At 40.0% G+C, this 16352-nt stretch overlaps 3 protein-coding genes across 4 annotated transcripts; all 3 read left to right on the forward strand.

Annotated features, from left to right (window-relative positions):
* The first annotated feature begins 1091 nt into the window (after positions 1–1091).
* On the forward strand, positions 1092–7163 carry LOC107221023. The gene is made up of 17 exons (XM_015659861.2): positions 1092–1245; positions 1877–2036; positions 2156–2354; positions 2448–2812; positions 2897–3055; positions 3135–3394; positions 3552–3712; positions 4273–4285; positions 4427–4506; positions 4658–4737; positions 4803–5007; positions 5124–5238; positions 5307–5550; positions 5650–5808; positions 5890–5977; positions 6187–6332; positions 6830–7163. The coding sequence occupies exons 2-17, from the start codon at positions 1908–1910 to the stop codon at positions 6983–6985; spliced, it is 2559 nt and encodes an 852-aa protein (XP_015515347.2). The 5' UTR covers positions 1092–1245; positions 1877–1907; the 3' UTR covers positions 6986–7163.
* Positions 7164–8032: 869 nt separating this feature from the next.
* Positions 8033–9881, forward strand: LOC124294960 (lipase 3-like). The gene is made up of 6 exons (XM_046742728.1): positions 8033–8196; positions 8288–8486; positions 8579–8943; positions 9027–9185; positions 9284–9511; positions 9655–9881. The coding sequence occupies exons 1-6, from the start codon at positions 8059–8061 to the stop codon at positions 9811–9813; spliced, it is 1248 nt and encodes a 415-aa protein (XP_046598684.1). The 5' UTR covers positions 8033–8058; the 3' UTR covers positions 9814–9881.
* A 1561-nt stretch (positions 9882–11442) lies between these two features.
* On the forward strand, positions 11443–15545 carry LOC107221041 (lipase 3). 2 transcript variants are annotated; one of them, XM_046743061.1, is made up of 13 exons: positions 11443–11552; positions 12544–12760; positions 12848–12923; positions 13002–13155; positions 13233–13317; positions 13403–13491; positions 13591–13698; positions 13770–13968; positions 14054–14415; positions 14492–14650; positions 14722–14806; positions 14877–15022; positions 15172–15513. In XM_046743061.1, the coding sequence occupies exons 2-13, from the start codon at positions 12691–12693 to the stop codon at positions 15376–15378; spliced, it is 1740 nt and encodes a 579-aa protein (XP_046599017.1). In that variant the 5' UTR covers positions 11443–11552; positions 12544–12690; the 3' UTR covers positions 15379–15513. The 2 variants fall into 2 exon arrangements, with proteins under 2 accessions (XP_046599017.1, XP_015515376.2); XM_015659890.2 differs by lacking the exon at positions 11443–11552 and adding an exon at positions 11881–12138 and having other exon boundaries at positions 15172–15545.
* The last annotated feature ends 807 nt before the right edge of the window (positions 15546–16352 follow it).

Genomic DNA, 16352 nt, shown 5'->3' on the forward strand with positions numbered 1-16352 from the left:
TGTCTAGACTTATCATTCGCGTGTAGCATAGCCGTTACGTGTTTAAAAAAAGTGGCATTTCATTATTGAAATAGTACTGTGAAACTTATTACCATTACGCTGTAACGATTTAAATAAGTCCTCATTATATCAAAATCGGTGTTCAGTTCTAATTGACTCTCAGTGTCCATCACGTCGCGTCCACCTTTGCAGAATTTCACTTGTCCTTTCAGAGACTGGACTCTCTATCTACAAAACTTTCTTCAAAGCACAACATGCAGAATTTCCGTCTCTTATACGTGGCTACAACAGAGCTCAACTGAATGTAGTGAGTTGTTCGGCGATTACCTGCAATCAATGATAGATAGATAGATAGATGCGTTTATTCGTCCTGGGACAAGTTCCCTTAGGCGGCGTACAAAAAGCTCATGCAAACAAATGATGTGTATAGGCATAAAATACAATAAAACTAACAACAAATTGACATAAATTAAAATTAAGGTTGAAAAATAATGAGAAAATAATAAAAAAAAGTTATGAGAGAAGGAGATAAAAATAAATAAAAGTAAATAGACCGAAAGAGAGTACAAAATAAAGACAGAATGATAAATAAGATAAAGAAATAATGAGTTGAAAAAATAAACAAATAAATGAACAAATCATAAATAATTAAATAAGTAAAGAGGTTAACACATGAGCAAAAATATAAGAGAATAGATAAAAGTAACATAACATTAATCAGAACAGGAGAATTGATAAATCAATTATTCAGGTGTAAAAAATAACATAAAATAAGGCCATACCGCAAGTATTTGAGCATTCCACTAAAAAAAACATTTAGAAAAATGAATTAAAACATGAAGATGAGTAACCAAGTACACGAGTGACAGTAAAATAATAAAATAAATAGAATAAATGAATAAACTGGCCAGGGCGAATATTTTATCTAGTGCCATAGAAGGTAAAATTAAAAAAAATAAAATCAATAAAATAAAATAATATAGAAAAAAATGAAATAAAATAATAATTGAACCTCAGCTGCTCGACGTTTGCGTAATGAACGTAAAGCTTGCACTTGAACAGCCCTAGTCTTTCCTCCTCGGCTACTTCAGTAGACAGCGCATTCCATAAAGAACAGGACGACGCAACAAACAAACACTGATAAACGGTCGCCCGGCAGAACGGTACGTACAAGCGCTGGGATGCGGTGGCGTTAGCAGTGGCTCGTTGCGGATGAGATTCCGCAGGTTCGAAAGCTTCCGCAAGGTAAGAGAAATATTAAATAGATAACACCCGATTAAATACAGTCTCCCGTCTCGGACGGTAAGCGAACTCGATCAAAGCCTGTGATGCGTAATATGCTCGTCTCTGCGTATACCCGAGATGAACCGGGCACAGGAATTGATAACACGCTGTAGTCTGATACGAAGTGTGCGCGGCAAGTCGTTACATACGGCTGCACAAAATTCAAGGTGCGGGAATGCAATGCAACGTCGGTATTTTCTATATAATTTTTTACAAACCGAAAAGAAATCGATGCGACGTTTACGTTGCTTACCGATTTCAGCGTGACCTGACTGAATGCTCCGTAATGAAACTGATAAGTCTTAACTGCTTGGCACTTGTACGCGTTTCTCATTTCGTCGTTTCATATACTTTCTTCCCACACATTTGAATTTTATCGCAGCATTCGCAACGCTGCTGCAATTACATCCTGTGATAAATTTGGCACCGTCTGATTTCACGGTAATGTCTTTCCTACTTATTCACTATAACATTTTCTCATTTGGTACGACCTCGGGTCACCTCGTATATCGGGGCGGAGGAAAATAATCATATTAAGATACGGAAGATAAGAATTTTGAAACGATATATAACGAGCCCGCCTGCATTGCAGGCTGTAATGCTGCAGTAACCTCTCAATAGCGATGAAGGTTCTGGTCCTTCTTCTTGTGGGATTGATCGGCGCTGCCGATGCAGAAAACGATGATACGATATGGACCCCAGAAATGGTTCAAGACCTTTTTAGTACTGCCACCGTTGTCGGTGCGACAGTTGTAAGTACATACTTATAAGCAATTTTATTTTCAATAATTTTCGACAAACTTGTACCTTTTTCCAATGCCTTGTGTAAACGACATAGTATAGTCTATACCTATACTGTTTTTCACATAAGCCTGGACTGGTTGCTCATCACGGATACTTTGTCGAAAGTCATTATGTGACGACCGAGGATGGTTACATCCTCCAAATGCATCGAATCCCAGCGTCTCCTAAGAGTCCTGAAGCTACCAGCAGAGGCGTAGTATTCCTGATGCATGGGCTGTGCGGAAGTTCTGCTGCCTTTATTCTCATGGGACCTGGAAAAGCTTTAGGTAATACTCGAGTGATTGGCTGATTTATTACGCACTACGATACATTTTCCAAACCAAATATTCTGCGAACAACGTGTCGTTTGTTTTCTTCAGCCTACGTCCTGGCCGATGCTGGATACGACGTGTGGTTGGGCAACGCTAGGGGAAATACTTATTCAAAAAATCACACAACTATTACCGATTTTACCAGTAAAAAGTTCTGGGACTTCGAATGGCATGAAATTGGTATTTACGATCTTCCCGCCATGATCGACTACGTTCTTGAAAATACAGGACAGGAGAAAGTGTCATTCGTGGGTCACAGTCAAGGTGCAACAACGTTCTACGTTATGGCCTCTTTGAAACCCGAGTACAACGACAAGATTGAGGTCATGTTCTCTTTGGGTCCTGTCGCTTACATGTCAAACCTGATTAGCCCGGTGTTGAGGCTTACCGCCAAATTCGAGGGTTCTCTGGGGGTTCGTAATTGATGTTTCTCACCTCTGATTAATTTTTTTTATCACTACGTAACGGATCGATTACTTAAATACTTGTTTCCTTAGGTGATTTTCAATCTCTTTGGTCAGTACGAGTTCCTGCCTAGTCACGATCTTATCAGCGCAGCTAGTTCGACATTCTGCGAAGCGGATGCTCTGACTCAATACATGTGCAGTAATTCAATCTACTTCCTGATGGGGTTCAACAAGGCTCAAACCAACACCGTGAGTTTATTCAAATACACAGGACCAACGAAGTCGGACTGGCGACTTACTTCACCGATTGAAATTACACGTTCGGTAGAGCATGCTGCCAATTATCGTTAAACACATGCCGGCTGGTGCGTCAACTCGTCAAGTAATTCACTACGGTCAAGAAATTAATTCCGGCAAGTTCAGACAGTGGGATTACGGCCTGCTGTTCAATCAGGTGCAATATGGGAGACTTACACCACCAGATTACGAGCTTAGCAGGATTACTGCACCCGTCCACTTGCTCTACAGTGACAACGACTGGATGGCTGCTGTAGAAGTCAGTTTACCTGGAGTTTTTTTTTCTTTCACGTAACCAAGCATATTTTACTTATATAATAGTTGTACTCGAAGAGTCGTTCATTTTTCTTTGGTAAATCCATCATTATTTACCGTTCTTGGGTTATCCTGTTAGTCATTTCACTGCAATACCAATTCCACGACTAACTTTATTTCGCTATTTTTATAGGACGTCAAACAGTTGTACGAAGAGCTTGGGAACCCGATTGAGATGTATCGAATCATGGATGGGAGTTGGAACCACCTTGATTTTGTATTTGGTATCAATGCCAAGGAACTCGTCTATGAACATATGCTGGCTGTATTACAAAAACGATATAGTGATTAGGTGATAATAAAATCATCTACCACGGTTGCCGATTATGAAAAATAAAAATTGAGGTTATTCGATACATAGGATTCTAGTTAATGTACTATACTTTTTATTTAATAAATGAATCTCACGTACTCCGAGTGAATATGAGAAAGAAATTTCTCAAAATATACGTTGGAATATACTGTGCGTTTTCCTTCGTCATATGCCGATTAAATTTTATTTTTTTTTTTTTGTTCATTATTTTTTTCATAAATGAGTAAATAATATAACGTCTAGACAATCAATTCGAGAAAATCGCACTCCACCTTAAACTTTTCTTTTCAAGTTTTACAGACTGTGGTTTCAATACGGCATAACCGAGTATTCTACATGCGAACGTATTCAGTGACCTTCCCCGCGCCGTGATGACCCCGTTTTAAGGTAGAAAGTTGCGTGAACGCCGGCGTAAACGAATCGAAGTTCGATCTTTCGTTAAATTACGTGGGCGATTATGTAACGCACAAATAGTGCACCACCACCGGCAAAAAGACTTTCGGTTTCGGATATATAATGTATGTATGAACATACGCAACAGGTGCATCTGGCAGGTAAAAGTAAGAGGATGACAAAACCTGGGTCGTGGGTATTGGGATACCTGGCGAAGACCTGAGGTACTCCCATCACAATCCCGCCAGTAGACATCGTATCATCCGGAGTCACGGTATACGCGTGTGAAGTTGTTGAGAAAGATGTGTTTCTAGAATTAAAACAGTGGCATGGATGCTGATAATCACGATTCACAAGTATTGGTGTGCGTGCCACCATATAGGTAAACCAACCCAACGTTTAACCGGGTATCATTAGCATTGTACGTTACGACAGTGTTCATTTATATATAAAGTGTTCTACCTAGAGTATGACAGCTATCCTACCACTCAAGATGGTCGGGGCACGTGAGTTTTTATTCGTAATTACAGTAGTCGTGGTTATCCTCGCACCTTCTCTGGTCGAACCTACCAGGATTAGGGCCAAGAAAAATGCCGACGTTGATCTGAAAACGGTAAGAACGTAAACGATCAACATTTCATGCATTGGTGCACATCTTCCGACATTATTTTTTTACAGCCGGAATTGTTGAAGAAATATGGTTATCCGATTGAAATTCATCATACCGTTACCGAGGATGGATACATCTTGGCTATGCACAGGATCCCTGGCGTCCTTTCGAAAGGCGAATATAAGGAAGCGTGGAGAGGTCCTGTTCTCCTGCAACACGGACTGGCGGGCAGTTCAGCGGACTGGGTCATAATGGGTCCCAAAAGGTCCTTGGGTGAGTTGTTTGACTGAATCGGCTTGAAATACTTTCGTCTTCTGCTTCCGATGAAGAACTGAGGGTACGTTGACCGCCATAGTTTGGTCGTCTGAAAAAGTATTTTCGTTTGTCAGCTTACTTACTCGCTGATCGGGGATACGACGTCTGGCTTGGAAACAGTCGTGGAAATCTTTACTCAAGAAATCATACCGTCCTTTCACCGGAGAACAAGTTGTTCTGGAATTTCAGGTTGGTTACTTGTCGCATTGTCAAAAGCCGACGTGCATTTTCGAAATCCATTTTTTTTTTTTTTACAGCTGGCACGAACTTGGGGTTTTTGACCTCCCGGCAACGGTGGATTACATCCTCGCTCAGACGTTGCTTCCGAAAATCTTTTACATCAGTCACTCTCAAGGAACGACACAGTTCTGGGTCATGGCCTCGGAACGTCCTTCGTACAATGAGAAGATCATATTAATGGCTGCATTGGCGCCCGTAGCTTACACCAGCAATCTACGAGGGCCGGTAACGCAACTTGCTGTACTGACACCAATTGGAGTGGTACGTTATTCGCGTGCGATTCAGAAGTGAGACGGTGAACACTTTGTTCCCCACAAAAAATGATAACACCCCGTTCCTAATTTACCGGATGAATTCTAGTGGATCGGGGAGAATTTTGGATATCCGGAATATACGCCAAGATCAACATGGGAAAACCTCGTTTCGACCTTCATATGTAGGGATTCCTCTTTCACCCAGTTTTTGTGCAGTACCGTTCTTTTCCTCATTGCTGGCTTCAGTCCCGACGAACTAGACTCTGTGAGTAAAGACGGGCAGTTCCTTTACTGTGTTAATTAAATTTCTCAAATAAATATTGTGCAATAATCGTGTCTTGCGCAGACGAACCTACCTGTAATTATTGGCCATATACCAGCTGGCGCGTCCTGGAAGCAGTTCATACACTTCGGGCAAGGAACTATGGAACAGGGTGAGACTGAAGCTTAAACTTGTTTGTAAAATATACCTGTGTATGGGGAATTCCATGGGAACCCGACTAACATCTGGACCACACCATTTTTGATTTTGTTAAAAAATTTTTATGCTTTTATCCCAACTCTGAAAAGTAATTACTTTTAATATAATTTTAACCATTAACCGCAGCCTCGAAATTTATACAATAATATTCTTGGGTTACAGGACGTTTCCGAAAATTCGATTACGACAGCGTTGAAAAGAACTTGCGTGCCTACAACGTCAGTGTACCACCAGAATATCCTTTGGAAAAAATTACAGCCCCAGTTGCATTTTTCAGCAGCAAAAATGACTGGCTCGCTACGCCAAAGGTAATAATAATGATCGATTAGAAAAAACTATTTACGTTATTTACAGCATATATTACAGTAACACGAGGTTGAATTATCTTCGAAATCGAAAAAACAAAACTACTCGAGTATGTGAAATACGAACGATCAACGCGAACTAATGATTTCCGGTCTGAATGACCAACTAATTGTTAAAGATACGTCATTACATCGCCAAGCAATTAGCGAAAAGCAAGAAATTGTTTCTTTGCAATCTAGTATTGACTTTATTTAATCACGAAAATATCGTTATTAAACTCAGGTTTCGATATATCCGATCAATCTCAACCATATCAAATCAATTACACCTGCATGATATCATCTTCGTATACAAACGCCCCTATGTAGGTATACGTAGATATAATTACAACCTCGATCGTATGATCGTATTTTTCAGCTATTTTTCGCGAATAAAAAACTTCCGGAAGAATGTTTAAATCCATAACGAACTGCACAATGTTGCTCTTTCTAATTTTCAGGATGTCAGTCTTCTGGCATCGAGGCTCCGTAGCTTGATGCTGTCTTACATAGTGCCCGTGGATACTTTCAATCATTATGACTTCCTGTGGGGAATGCACGCTCCGGAATTGGTCTACGAGCGTCTCTTCACGCTGCTGGAAGAATTTTCTACATGAATACTTGAAAATCCTCCACCTGAAAATGTTCAAACAGTTAATATGTATAATATTTCTGTGCAGCTACTGTCTGATAACCATCACACCGATTGAATAAATTCAGTTTCTAGTCAATAACGAATACAAAGAATTTTCACAGCTAATTTAAAGTCACGACAATTTGGTGTTGTCAACGATCAATGAGCCTTACTTATTTAGTTTATACCTATCGATAAGAGAATTTGTGTTGATCAAATTACATTCAGAATTTCTATCAGTTATTTTTCTATTTGATTCCTATCATAGCTTAGAAACATGAGACATCGGTCATAACGTCAATGCAGCATCCAACTGGTTTTCAGTCATTCCTTTGTTGAAAGTATTACCCACAAATCGCCTGTACTCCTTACCAATTGCTTCATAAAACGTGGCGGTAGTTAATCCCAAACTGTCTAAATATCGATGGATCAACATATGAAACATAAAATGATACACTCAACTAGACAATCAATATTTGATAGATCAAGATCCTCAAAATATACTTTTCAGAAAGCGATGTCTGGGATGATTGACTTCCAATGGATTTGGTGCCGGCAAAATTTTTAACTATCGTTACGAGAACTATTTTATTAGTAATGCAGTTAGGGCTCGGAGAATATTTATTCTACGAAATCCCTCTTTGATTTAACCTTTTTTAAATACTTGTGTTGCTCATAGAACCGCAAACGTAGTTCATATTAGCGATTATATCTGGGTATTCTCTTTGTCAGTTAGTCTTTTGGTCTTGTCGAAAAACTAAAAAAAAAAAACTTATATAAAATATCGGACATATGGTTGAAAAATATCGCGTGATTTTTAAACATCAAGTTACCTTCTGACAAAATCTAAATTCAGTATAAACTTGTAATAATTTCTTGTTGATTGTTGTCAGTAGTGCTATTGCTGAAAAATGGTCGATTGCGAATCTAACATTACATCAATAGGATAACAATATTGAACGAAAAAAATATTTTATCACAATACTCGATCGTAGACAATCAGTATATAAGGCCAATCGAAATCGAGGTTTCCATTCAGAGTCATCAACCGCAGTCATGAAATTACTATTCATTCTGGTCGTGGCTTTAGTCGGCTCTGCAATTGCAGACGACGATGCCGATGAGAAGGTTTGGACTGAAGACGAAGTCGAGGATATTTTGGCCAGTGCAACTAGCGACGCGACTGCAACTGTCGTAAGTTAACCCATGGATGCTTATCCATCAAAGGATCGCAGAGAGTTCGGATTTTGTTTCGCATCTTGACTGGTTATTCTGTTTTTTAAAGCCTGTACTAATTGCCAACAACGGATACACAGCCGAGACCCACTACGTGACGACCGACGATGGTTACATACTGCAAATGCATCGTATCCCTGCAACTCCTACGAGTGCCGCATCCGATGACAAACCTGTCGTGTTCCTCATGCACGGCCTGCTGTCTAGTTCTGCTGACTGGGTGATCATGGGACCTGGAAAGGGTTTCGGTGAGTTGCTGACCGATCTAATAACTTACCGTCCATACGTCTTCAAACGTGTATGCGTTCGGTGAAAACAACGTCGTCCTTGTTTTCTTCAGCTTACATCTTAGCCGATGCCGGATACGACGTGTGGATGGGCAACGCAAGAGGAAATACGTACTCCAAGAATCACACCACCTTGACAGATTTTACTGGCAAAGACTTCTGGTACTTTGACTGGCATCAAATTGGCTACTACGATCTCCCCGCCATGATTGACTACGCTCTTGATACAACGGGTCAGGAGAAATTATTCTACATGGGTCACAGTCAAGGCACAACTTCGTTCTACGTGATGGCCTCTATGAGGACCGATTACAACGACAAGATAAAAGCCATGTTCTCTCTGGCGCCCGTTGCTTACATGTCGAATCTGAAGAGTCCGGTATTGCAATTAGCTGCCACCTTCGTGACTAGTTTGACGGTAAATGATATTTTTCAATTACAACTTCGTGTTCGTCAGTGTGATGCGAATCGCTCAATTATTACACGAAACACTTTTTTCAGTCTCTCTTCAAGCTCATCGGTGTTTACGAGTTCTTGCCCACCAGCACTTTCCTTAGCAAAGTTGGAGCTACCTTCTGCAACGACGATGCTCTGACACAAGTCCTTTGCAGTAACATCCTATTCATGTTGGCCGGTTACAACAAGGCTCAATTGAACGCTGTAAGTTTGTCCGCACCTAATCAAAAACCAGCGGAATTCAAATTATACCTGTTTCTCGATTCTGTTTAATTACAATTCGAGCCATTTATGACCAACAGACTATGCTGCCAACTATCCTTGGACATACCCCGGCTGGAGCCTCATCTCGACAAATCGTTCACTACGGTCAAGAAGTTCGATCTGGCAAGTTTAGGTATTACGACCAGGGTTGGATCTCGAATTTGTGGAACTACGGTTCGATCAGCGCACCGGACTACGATCTCAGCGCGATTACAGCTCCTGTTCACTTGCTCTACAGTGACAATGACTGGATGGCTGCTGTAACAGTAAGTCAAGCAAAATATCATATCGATGAGTTATACATTCTTCTTTGGTAAATGCATTATTAACTTCAGTCCTGGAATTATCCTGTGAGTCATTTCACTGCAATACCAATTCCACGACTAACTTTATTTCGCTATTTTTACAGGACGTCACACAGTTGTACTCTGAGCTTGGAAACCCAATTGAAATGTACCGAGTGCTCGATGGAAAATGGAATCACCTTGATTACCTCTGGGGTATCAATGCCAAGGAACTCGTCTACGATCCCATCATTTCTATGATAGAAACAAACTACAGCGACTAATTGTACGACGAGTCATGTAATTTGTGTCCAAACCGGAATTTTATTATAACAATATATATTCAAGTAAATATTGACCTTCGTTTTTGTGGCATTGTAGTGCAAACAGCAACAATGTCTGTTGTCTGACCCACTCCTGATTTCCTATAACATCGTTTTTTTAAAGTAATTTTCTATAATCCAAATAGCATCACCTCTTAGGCTCAAGGTGACATTATTTTCGGTTATTATATACATATAATTGGGAATTGGCTTGGAAAAAGAGAGGGGGCAATATTGCCGAATCTTTAAAAATTCATTTTCTTTCGTCCTTGTATTTCATTTACAAAATTAACCAACCAATTGCGGTAATAAGCTTGAGTTGGATATGCGTAAGAATTTTGAGTATACTCAACGTTTCTCACAATGTCGTGTTTCGATGTAGGACATTGCAATAAAATTCATTGTGTAACAATTTTATATTTTTAATATCACGTTAAAACACATGTACCTATGGTATTTATACGGATTTTTTTTCTTCCAATAACTCATTGGAGAAAATATATCAGTAGTCCGTTGTTGTCACATGTATGAAAGGTTCACTTTCAGTATTCGCAATATTAAGTGTGACTAAAATTTTAAAAAAATCCATCTGTTAAACGATAATTATATTCATACTAATCACGAATCTCCTCTAAATTTTTGTTTGATTGCGAAAACATTCCACGCCAAGTAATTTCTAACACCAGCGGTATCGGGAGAATTCTGACTAGAGGTACTCCGTATCAGGATCTTAAAAAAAAAATTATTTTCTACCATGCCCATATTGTTCTAAATAAAGATTGAAAACCATTTGACGTTTTCTTGTAATTGATTCACCAAAAGACTCCCTACTTTTCGAACGCTCACCGTGGTGTTTCCCCTTATAAAGATTGTTATCGCAGGATCGAAAAATTCGATGGAAATTCCAAGTTAATGACCCTTTCAAGACTTATCTCGTTATTACTTTACCTATCGCAGTTATCGAAGATCAGAACATACCAGTAGGCTTATCGTTGTAACACGATCACCGTCATAATCACAAATCGTTAATTAACGATCGACAATCGATCGGAGGAATCGCATCACATTAACTCAAATACGACGCAAATTGCATTATAAGCAAGGATTTTTATTATTCGATGATTAATTTATTTCCCATTCCAGCTGAGATAAGACTTCGGTGTGAATCTGAAATGCGATAAGACCTTATCTCCTTCGTCATACATATAAAATCTGTTATTCTGTAGTATTAATCTATTCATAATATTTTCGCCGTTGCATCCCAGATGTCATCGTATATGTTCTTTTCAAACTGAGCCACATTGAGTAATTCATCGAATAAGAAAATACATCTCAAGTTTGCCAACAAGACTTTTATCAAATAATGATAAGTCTGGCCCTGATCGTTGACTTTTGTCGCCAAACTGTTTCGCAGTCGCAGTTTTTTGTTTTTTTACTCTAAATTGCCGAATTCTTTGGTTTAGTGAAACGAACGAGGATATACAAATGAATATTCGATATTTCGACATCTCAGATGGTGACGATACCCGGAAAAGTCGCAGTTCACTGCTCTTACGCATCGTCATTTCATCCGTAGGTTCGTAAAATAAACCGACATGAATAACCGATGACCGCAGGAGTGAGTGACGATAAATTATGTGAATCACGAGTTTCATCCAGATCATTTGTTAGCGGCAAAGCGTGAACCGCAAACGTTTAAGGTTTGTTCACAACGCTTTTCTCTTTTACCCGACATCAGTACGTAATACGACCTGTGTCGAATTCCGAAACGATTGATCACTCAATCAACTCACAGACCCACGTCATCTCAGCAATAAAGGGTGCAAACGACTGGTTGACAAATTCTTTTGCGTTATCCCTTTCGCAACATCCGTACCGTTGTGAAAGGACCTTTTTCACTTCAATGAAAAAGACACCTCCTGAATCATACGAGTATCTACTCCCATAATGCGGGCACGTATATATATGAAGAAATTGTAAAGCATTCATGTCACACTCGTCGTATCTATCGCGTTTTAACTGTTGGGGTCAAGGGGTTAGATTATGTTCGTCCCGCAATTAGATATCGAACGCACCTCGATGTCACAGTTCAATTCAAAGCACAAACAAGTGCTTAACGCTCGTGAGAAGCAGTTGAAAATAAGAACTGCTTCGAGCAGGAAGCGTAAAATAATGGTTTCCGGTATTTTGGTGCTCGCCTTGATCGCAGTTTTACTTATCGGGAATATCACGGCATGGAGCCTGATCGAAGCTGAGAATTACTTTGATACCCCCAAAGCGAACCGGGTAATTATGACAACCACTGGAATTCATTTATGTTTATTCATAATTTGTATTAGCTGCTAGCGGCGATTAAAACTCTTCTCTTGCTATCGGTACAACGTACAACGTATTTATTTTGCGAGTATTTACTTCACGAACGTTGCACATTCTATTTCCAATCAATAAACTTACCAGTCCGGCATCTGAACCAGTAACAGAAATCTTGTCACCGATAATTCAACGGTAACTGGATTCGCCTTACCGATCGTAGGGTCAAACTTTGCATCGACGGTAATATATTAGCGAATATTAATTTGGCTGACCAATAACCGGTCAGTAACCACTAGCTGTCGTCACTTTTAACAAACTCAACAAGTCATCCTGTGTAAAGGATCATTTTTAAAACCACTTCACTTTGCCGTTCCTCAGTTTCATCTGGACATTCTACCAGAGTATAAAATAGAAAAACACATTTTCCAAACTTCTGTGGGATCAGCCAACGGAAGCAGGGAAGAAACTCTTCTTTACAGAATTCCCGGAGGGCCAAAATCCGCGCCTAAGAATGGAAAGCAACCCATGTATATTCAGCATGGGATTTTGTGTGATGCTGATCACTGTGCCGTTAATCAACCCCTGATAGCGATTGGTTCGTATTGCGCATTGAAATTTATTTTATGTTTCTACGAAGGATTAAATTTCCAGATTTAAAATTCTATCATCATATTGATTTTAGCGTACATCTTGGTGGATCAAAGCTACGATGTGTGGCTGGGAAAAAGCAATACAACTATCACCGGAAATATTGTGTCGTGCGTGTATTTCATGTGATTGTAAGCGAGTATTAGCGTCATTCAGAATAATTATGGAAATATTTTACATCACCACAGATCAGAGAAGTTGGAGGAGGAACGTTTAGGATCCGTTGCGGATTACGTTTTGGAGCAGACGGAACAAGAGGAACTTTCTGTCCTCGGATATTTAAATAACACAATAAAAATATTCGAAATAGCACGGAGTGACGACAAGAAGCCCGAGGAGAATGTAAATTTTTATTATTGCGCCATAATCTTGAAAGTCAAATCAGGCGGATAAAAATAATCGAATGTCAACTATTTCAGTCGGGAATTTCAAAGTGGTTCGATAAAATTCCCGGAGTCCAAACAGCGAAGAAATGGTACAAGAAGGGTCAAAATTATTTGACAAGTATGCGTTCCTCATAAAAAAGTCTCATGTAAACATCTGAATAAATGAAAATTCTTTAGATTCATTGAAAATATTTTCGAAACAGGCACCTACAACAAGATAATTGGGGGAATCGATTACCTCGGCAGGAAGATGGACTACATTGCCGATGATTTGTGCATTCGTCAAATAACGGTGAGTCTCATGAGTGTCCTTCATTGATCAGCTCGGAGTTTTGTTTACCCAACAAAAGTTACTAGTGATTTAGATCCTACTAATGGTGTTATTTTACAGGAAAAGGTTTTCAACGCCTGGGGCATCTCGCCAACGATGATAGCACGCACCTTCAAAATCGAAGATTTTTCGCGAATGATTGGTCATCCTGATGTTCATCTGTCAACGGTGAGGATCAGATTTTTCTTCACATCAAAAATTTCCTGCGCACGGTAATAAGTGATAAAATTCGTTTTCAGCCTGAGCTGATCAAGAAGTACGGTTACCACTCGGAATCCCACGAGGTGAAAACCGAGGACGGGTACATTCTGACTGTGCACCGTATCACTGGAGGAGCTAAACATCCTCCAAGTCCAGGAAAGCCGGTCGTGATCCTTCAGCATGGTGTCCTGTCCAGCTCTGCCGATTGGGTAATCATGGGCCCGTCAAGGTCGCTGGGTAATTGAATGGTTCAAACCAACTCACATGTAATCGTGGTATCGAAGCTTAGGCTTTGAACACTCTAACGATCAACGACTTTCAGGCTACATTTTATCGGACGTCGGCTACGATGTTTGGCTGGGAAATTCCCGAGGAAACACATACTCGAAAGCACACGCAAAAATCTCACCTTCGGATTCCAAGTTCTGGGAATTTTCGTGGCATGAAATGGGCGTGTACGATATGCCAGCGGTGATAGACCACGTTCTGAAAGTGACGAAAATGGACGTCCTTTCCTACGTCGGTCACTCGCAGGGAACCACTCAGCTCCTAGTCATGCTGTCGGAGAAGCCTGAGTACAATTCCAAGATATCCTCCGCTGTTACCTTCGCGCCGATCGCCTACGTTGGTAACATGCGAAGCCCAATAGTGAAACCTTTCGCCCGAGTCAGCACTCCGCTTTACGTGAGTCTTCACAGGCTGATGAGTTTACTTTCGAACGTGCCAAAGACATTCAGAGTGGTTCCTCACATTCTTTCAGTACTTCCTGCGGCTGTTCGGCGTCGCCAGCTTTTTGCCAACAAATGCATTCCTCACAGAGATCGGACGCGATATATGCGAGTCCAAGTCAATTCTGCAGGTCGTTTGCAGCAATACTCTGTTCCTGGCGACTGGATACGATATGAGTCAAGTGAACTCGGTAGGATTAATTGAAAATTTAAGAAGTCATATTCTCGTTTCATTTTTCAAATTTCTATCATCTACTTACAGACAATGGTTCCAGTCATTTTGGGGCACGTACCAGCAGGAGCGTCGACAAAGCAGTTTGTACACTTTGGTCAGCTGTACAATTCTAGTGAGTGTCTTCAACTAGAAAAATGGGCACTGAACAGAGAACAACCTTTAATCCTTATTTGGTTTTTTAGAAAAATTTCGCCAGTTCGATTATTCGGTATCTTTCATTAACTATCAAAAGTACAATCAGGCTGAACCGCCCGAATACAACTTACAAAACGTTCGGATTCCGATGGCTGTTTTTTACGGATCAAACGATCTACTGGCGGATTACAAGGTAGTTTGACTTTACGGTACAACTTAACGTCTTCTGTTTACAGAAGCTTTTCAATACACACGACTAATTTCGCATGATACATTTATTTTTACTTTCGTTCGCTACTGTTTTGTCAACCTGACGATTTAAATCGGTAAAAATTGTTTCAGGACGTGGAACGACTTGCAAGTGAACTTCCAAACGTTGAATTGAAGCACAAAGTGTCTCTAGAAAACTTCAACCACATTGATTTCCTGTACGGTGTCGACGCGCCCAACGTCGTCTACCGACACGTCATCAAATATTTACACGTATGTAAAAAGCTGGGAACCGGAGGACCCATCAATAGAGTAGGAATAAATGACACTCATTCATGAATACATGCGTAAACACATCCGTTGACAAAAACAAGAAGGAACCGCGTGTGCCACGAGATATCTTCTTACGCGATGTTCGAAATGCTCTTTAGAATGTACATAAAATACAGAAATAAATTATATCGAAGAAGTGTATTCACGTAATATATACTTGATTAAGATCAAAAGATCGACTACTTATATATAGTATTTATAAATTCCCACCTTACAAGTGCCAACTCAGTTTCTTTGGGTAAGCTGAGCGATAAAAAAATACGAAGAGAACTACCGAAGGTTTTTTTTTAATTCTGACCACAATCCTGGATTTTCATTGCATGCTGCGCTTGCGGCAGAAAATCTAAGCCTCTCTCTGGTATACAAGATTACATTAATTCAAGAAAAATGTTATATCCTGTTGCAACTAATGCAGCTACGACCGAGGGTGGAGGAGTAAAAAATGAATACATGAATTGAATTTAACTTGGATGAATTCAAGGTGCCATAGAAATCCGCACTATATGCATAGCTGTTACGATAGAAAAGTAGTTACTCTGACACCACTTGTGTCACGATTGACCTTTTAATTCGTCAGCTCATTCGTACACCTCTACGACACACTCGGACAAATACATGCATACATCACACAAGGCATCATATTGCTTGTAACACAAAGAATGAACTTCCGGGATGTGCGTATCACAAGAGAAGAACGTGGGCTGACTTCACGAGATACTACAGAGACGTCTACATGAAAGCTCGTACATCGAGGGTGAGAGAAAATCTCGATCAAGGTTACAAAAATTTTCTAAACTAAAAGATCAGCGATAAACCGAAAGACGTTTTCCACGAGGATGATATGCCATCCGATTTGAAAAATAGCCCCTGATGTTGTACTCGAAAAATAACCACCACCAACTCCCGAGTATACCTCATTATCTCGTTGTTTACCTTTAATTCTTATTGTGGCTGTTTGCCTCCCCGTGGATTTCACTGCG

This window comes from Neodiprion lecontei, chromosome 6 (genome assembly GCF_021901455.1).
Source record: "Neodiprion lecontei isolate iyNeoLeco1 chromosome 6, iyNeoLeco1.1, whole genome shotgun sequence".
NCBI classification, from domain to species: domain Eukaryota; kingdom Metazoa; phylum Arthropoda; class Insecta; order Hymenoptera; family Diprionidae; genus Neodiprion; species Neodiprion lecontei.

What these genes read in the sequence shown, in the direction of transcription:
- LOC107221041 (XM_015659890.2), top strand. Translation starts at nt 11,896, where the DNA reads ATGTTCGTCCCGCAATTAGATATCGAACGCACCTCGATGTCACAGTTC. An exon ending in TGTGCATTCGTCAAATAACG is followed by an intron (nt 13,492 to 13,590) that starts GTGAGTCTCATG and finishes GTTATTTTACAG; the next exon opens with GAAAAGGTTTTCAACGCCTG. An exon ending in ATATGAGTCAAGTGAACTCG is followed by an intron (nt 14,651 to 14,721) that starts GTAGGATTAATT and finishes ATCTACTTACAG; the next exon opens with ACAATGGTTCCAGTCATTTT.
- LOC124294960 (XM_046742728.1), top strand. Translation starts at nt 8,059, where the DNA reads ATGAAATTACTATTCATTCTGGTCGTGGCTTTAGTCGGCTCTGCAATT. An exon ending in GCGACGCGACTGCAACTGTC is followed by an intron (nt 8,197 to 8,287) that starts GTAAGTTAACCC and finishes TGTTTTTTAAAG; the next exon opens with CCTGTACTAATTGCCAACAA. An exon ending in GGGACCTGGAAAGGGTTTCG is followed by an intron (nt 8,487 to 8,578) that starts GTGAGTTGCTGA and finishes TGTTTTCTTCAG; the next exon opens with CTTACATCTTAGCCGATGCC.
- LOC107221023 (XM_015659861.2), top strand. Translation starts at nt 1,908, where the DNA reads ATGAAGGTTCTGGTCCTTCTTCTTGTGGGATTGATCGGCGCTGCCGAT. An exon ending in GGAGTTTTTTTTTCTTTCAC is followed by an intron (nt 3,395 to 3,551) that starts GTAACCAAGCAT and finishes CTATTTTTATAG; the next exon opens with GACGTCAAACAGTTGTACGA. An exon ending in GTCCCGACGAACTAGACTCT is followed by an intron (nt 5,809 to 5,889) that starts GTGAGTAAAGAC and finishes TGTCTTGCGCAG; the next exon opens with ACGAACCTACCTGTAATTAT.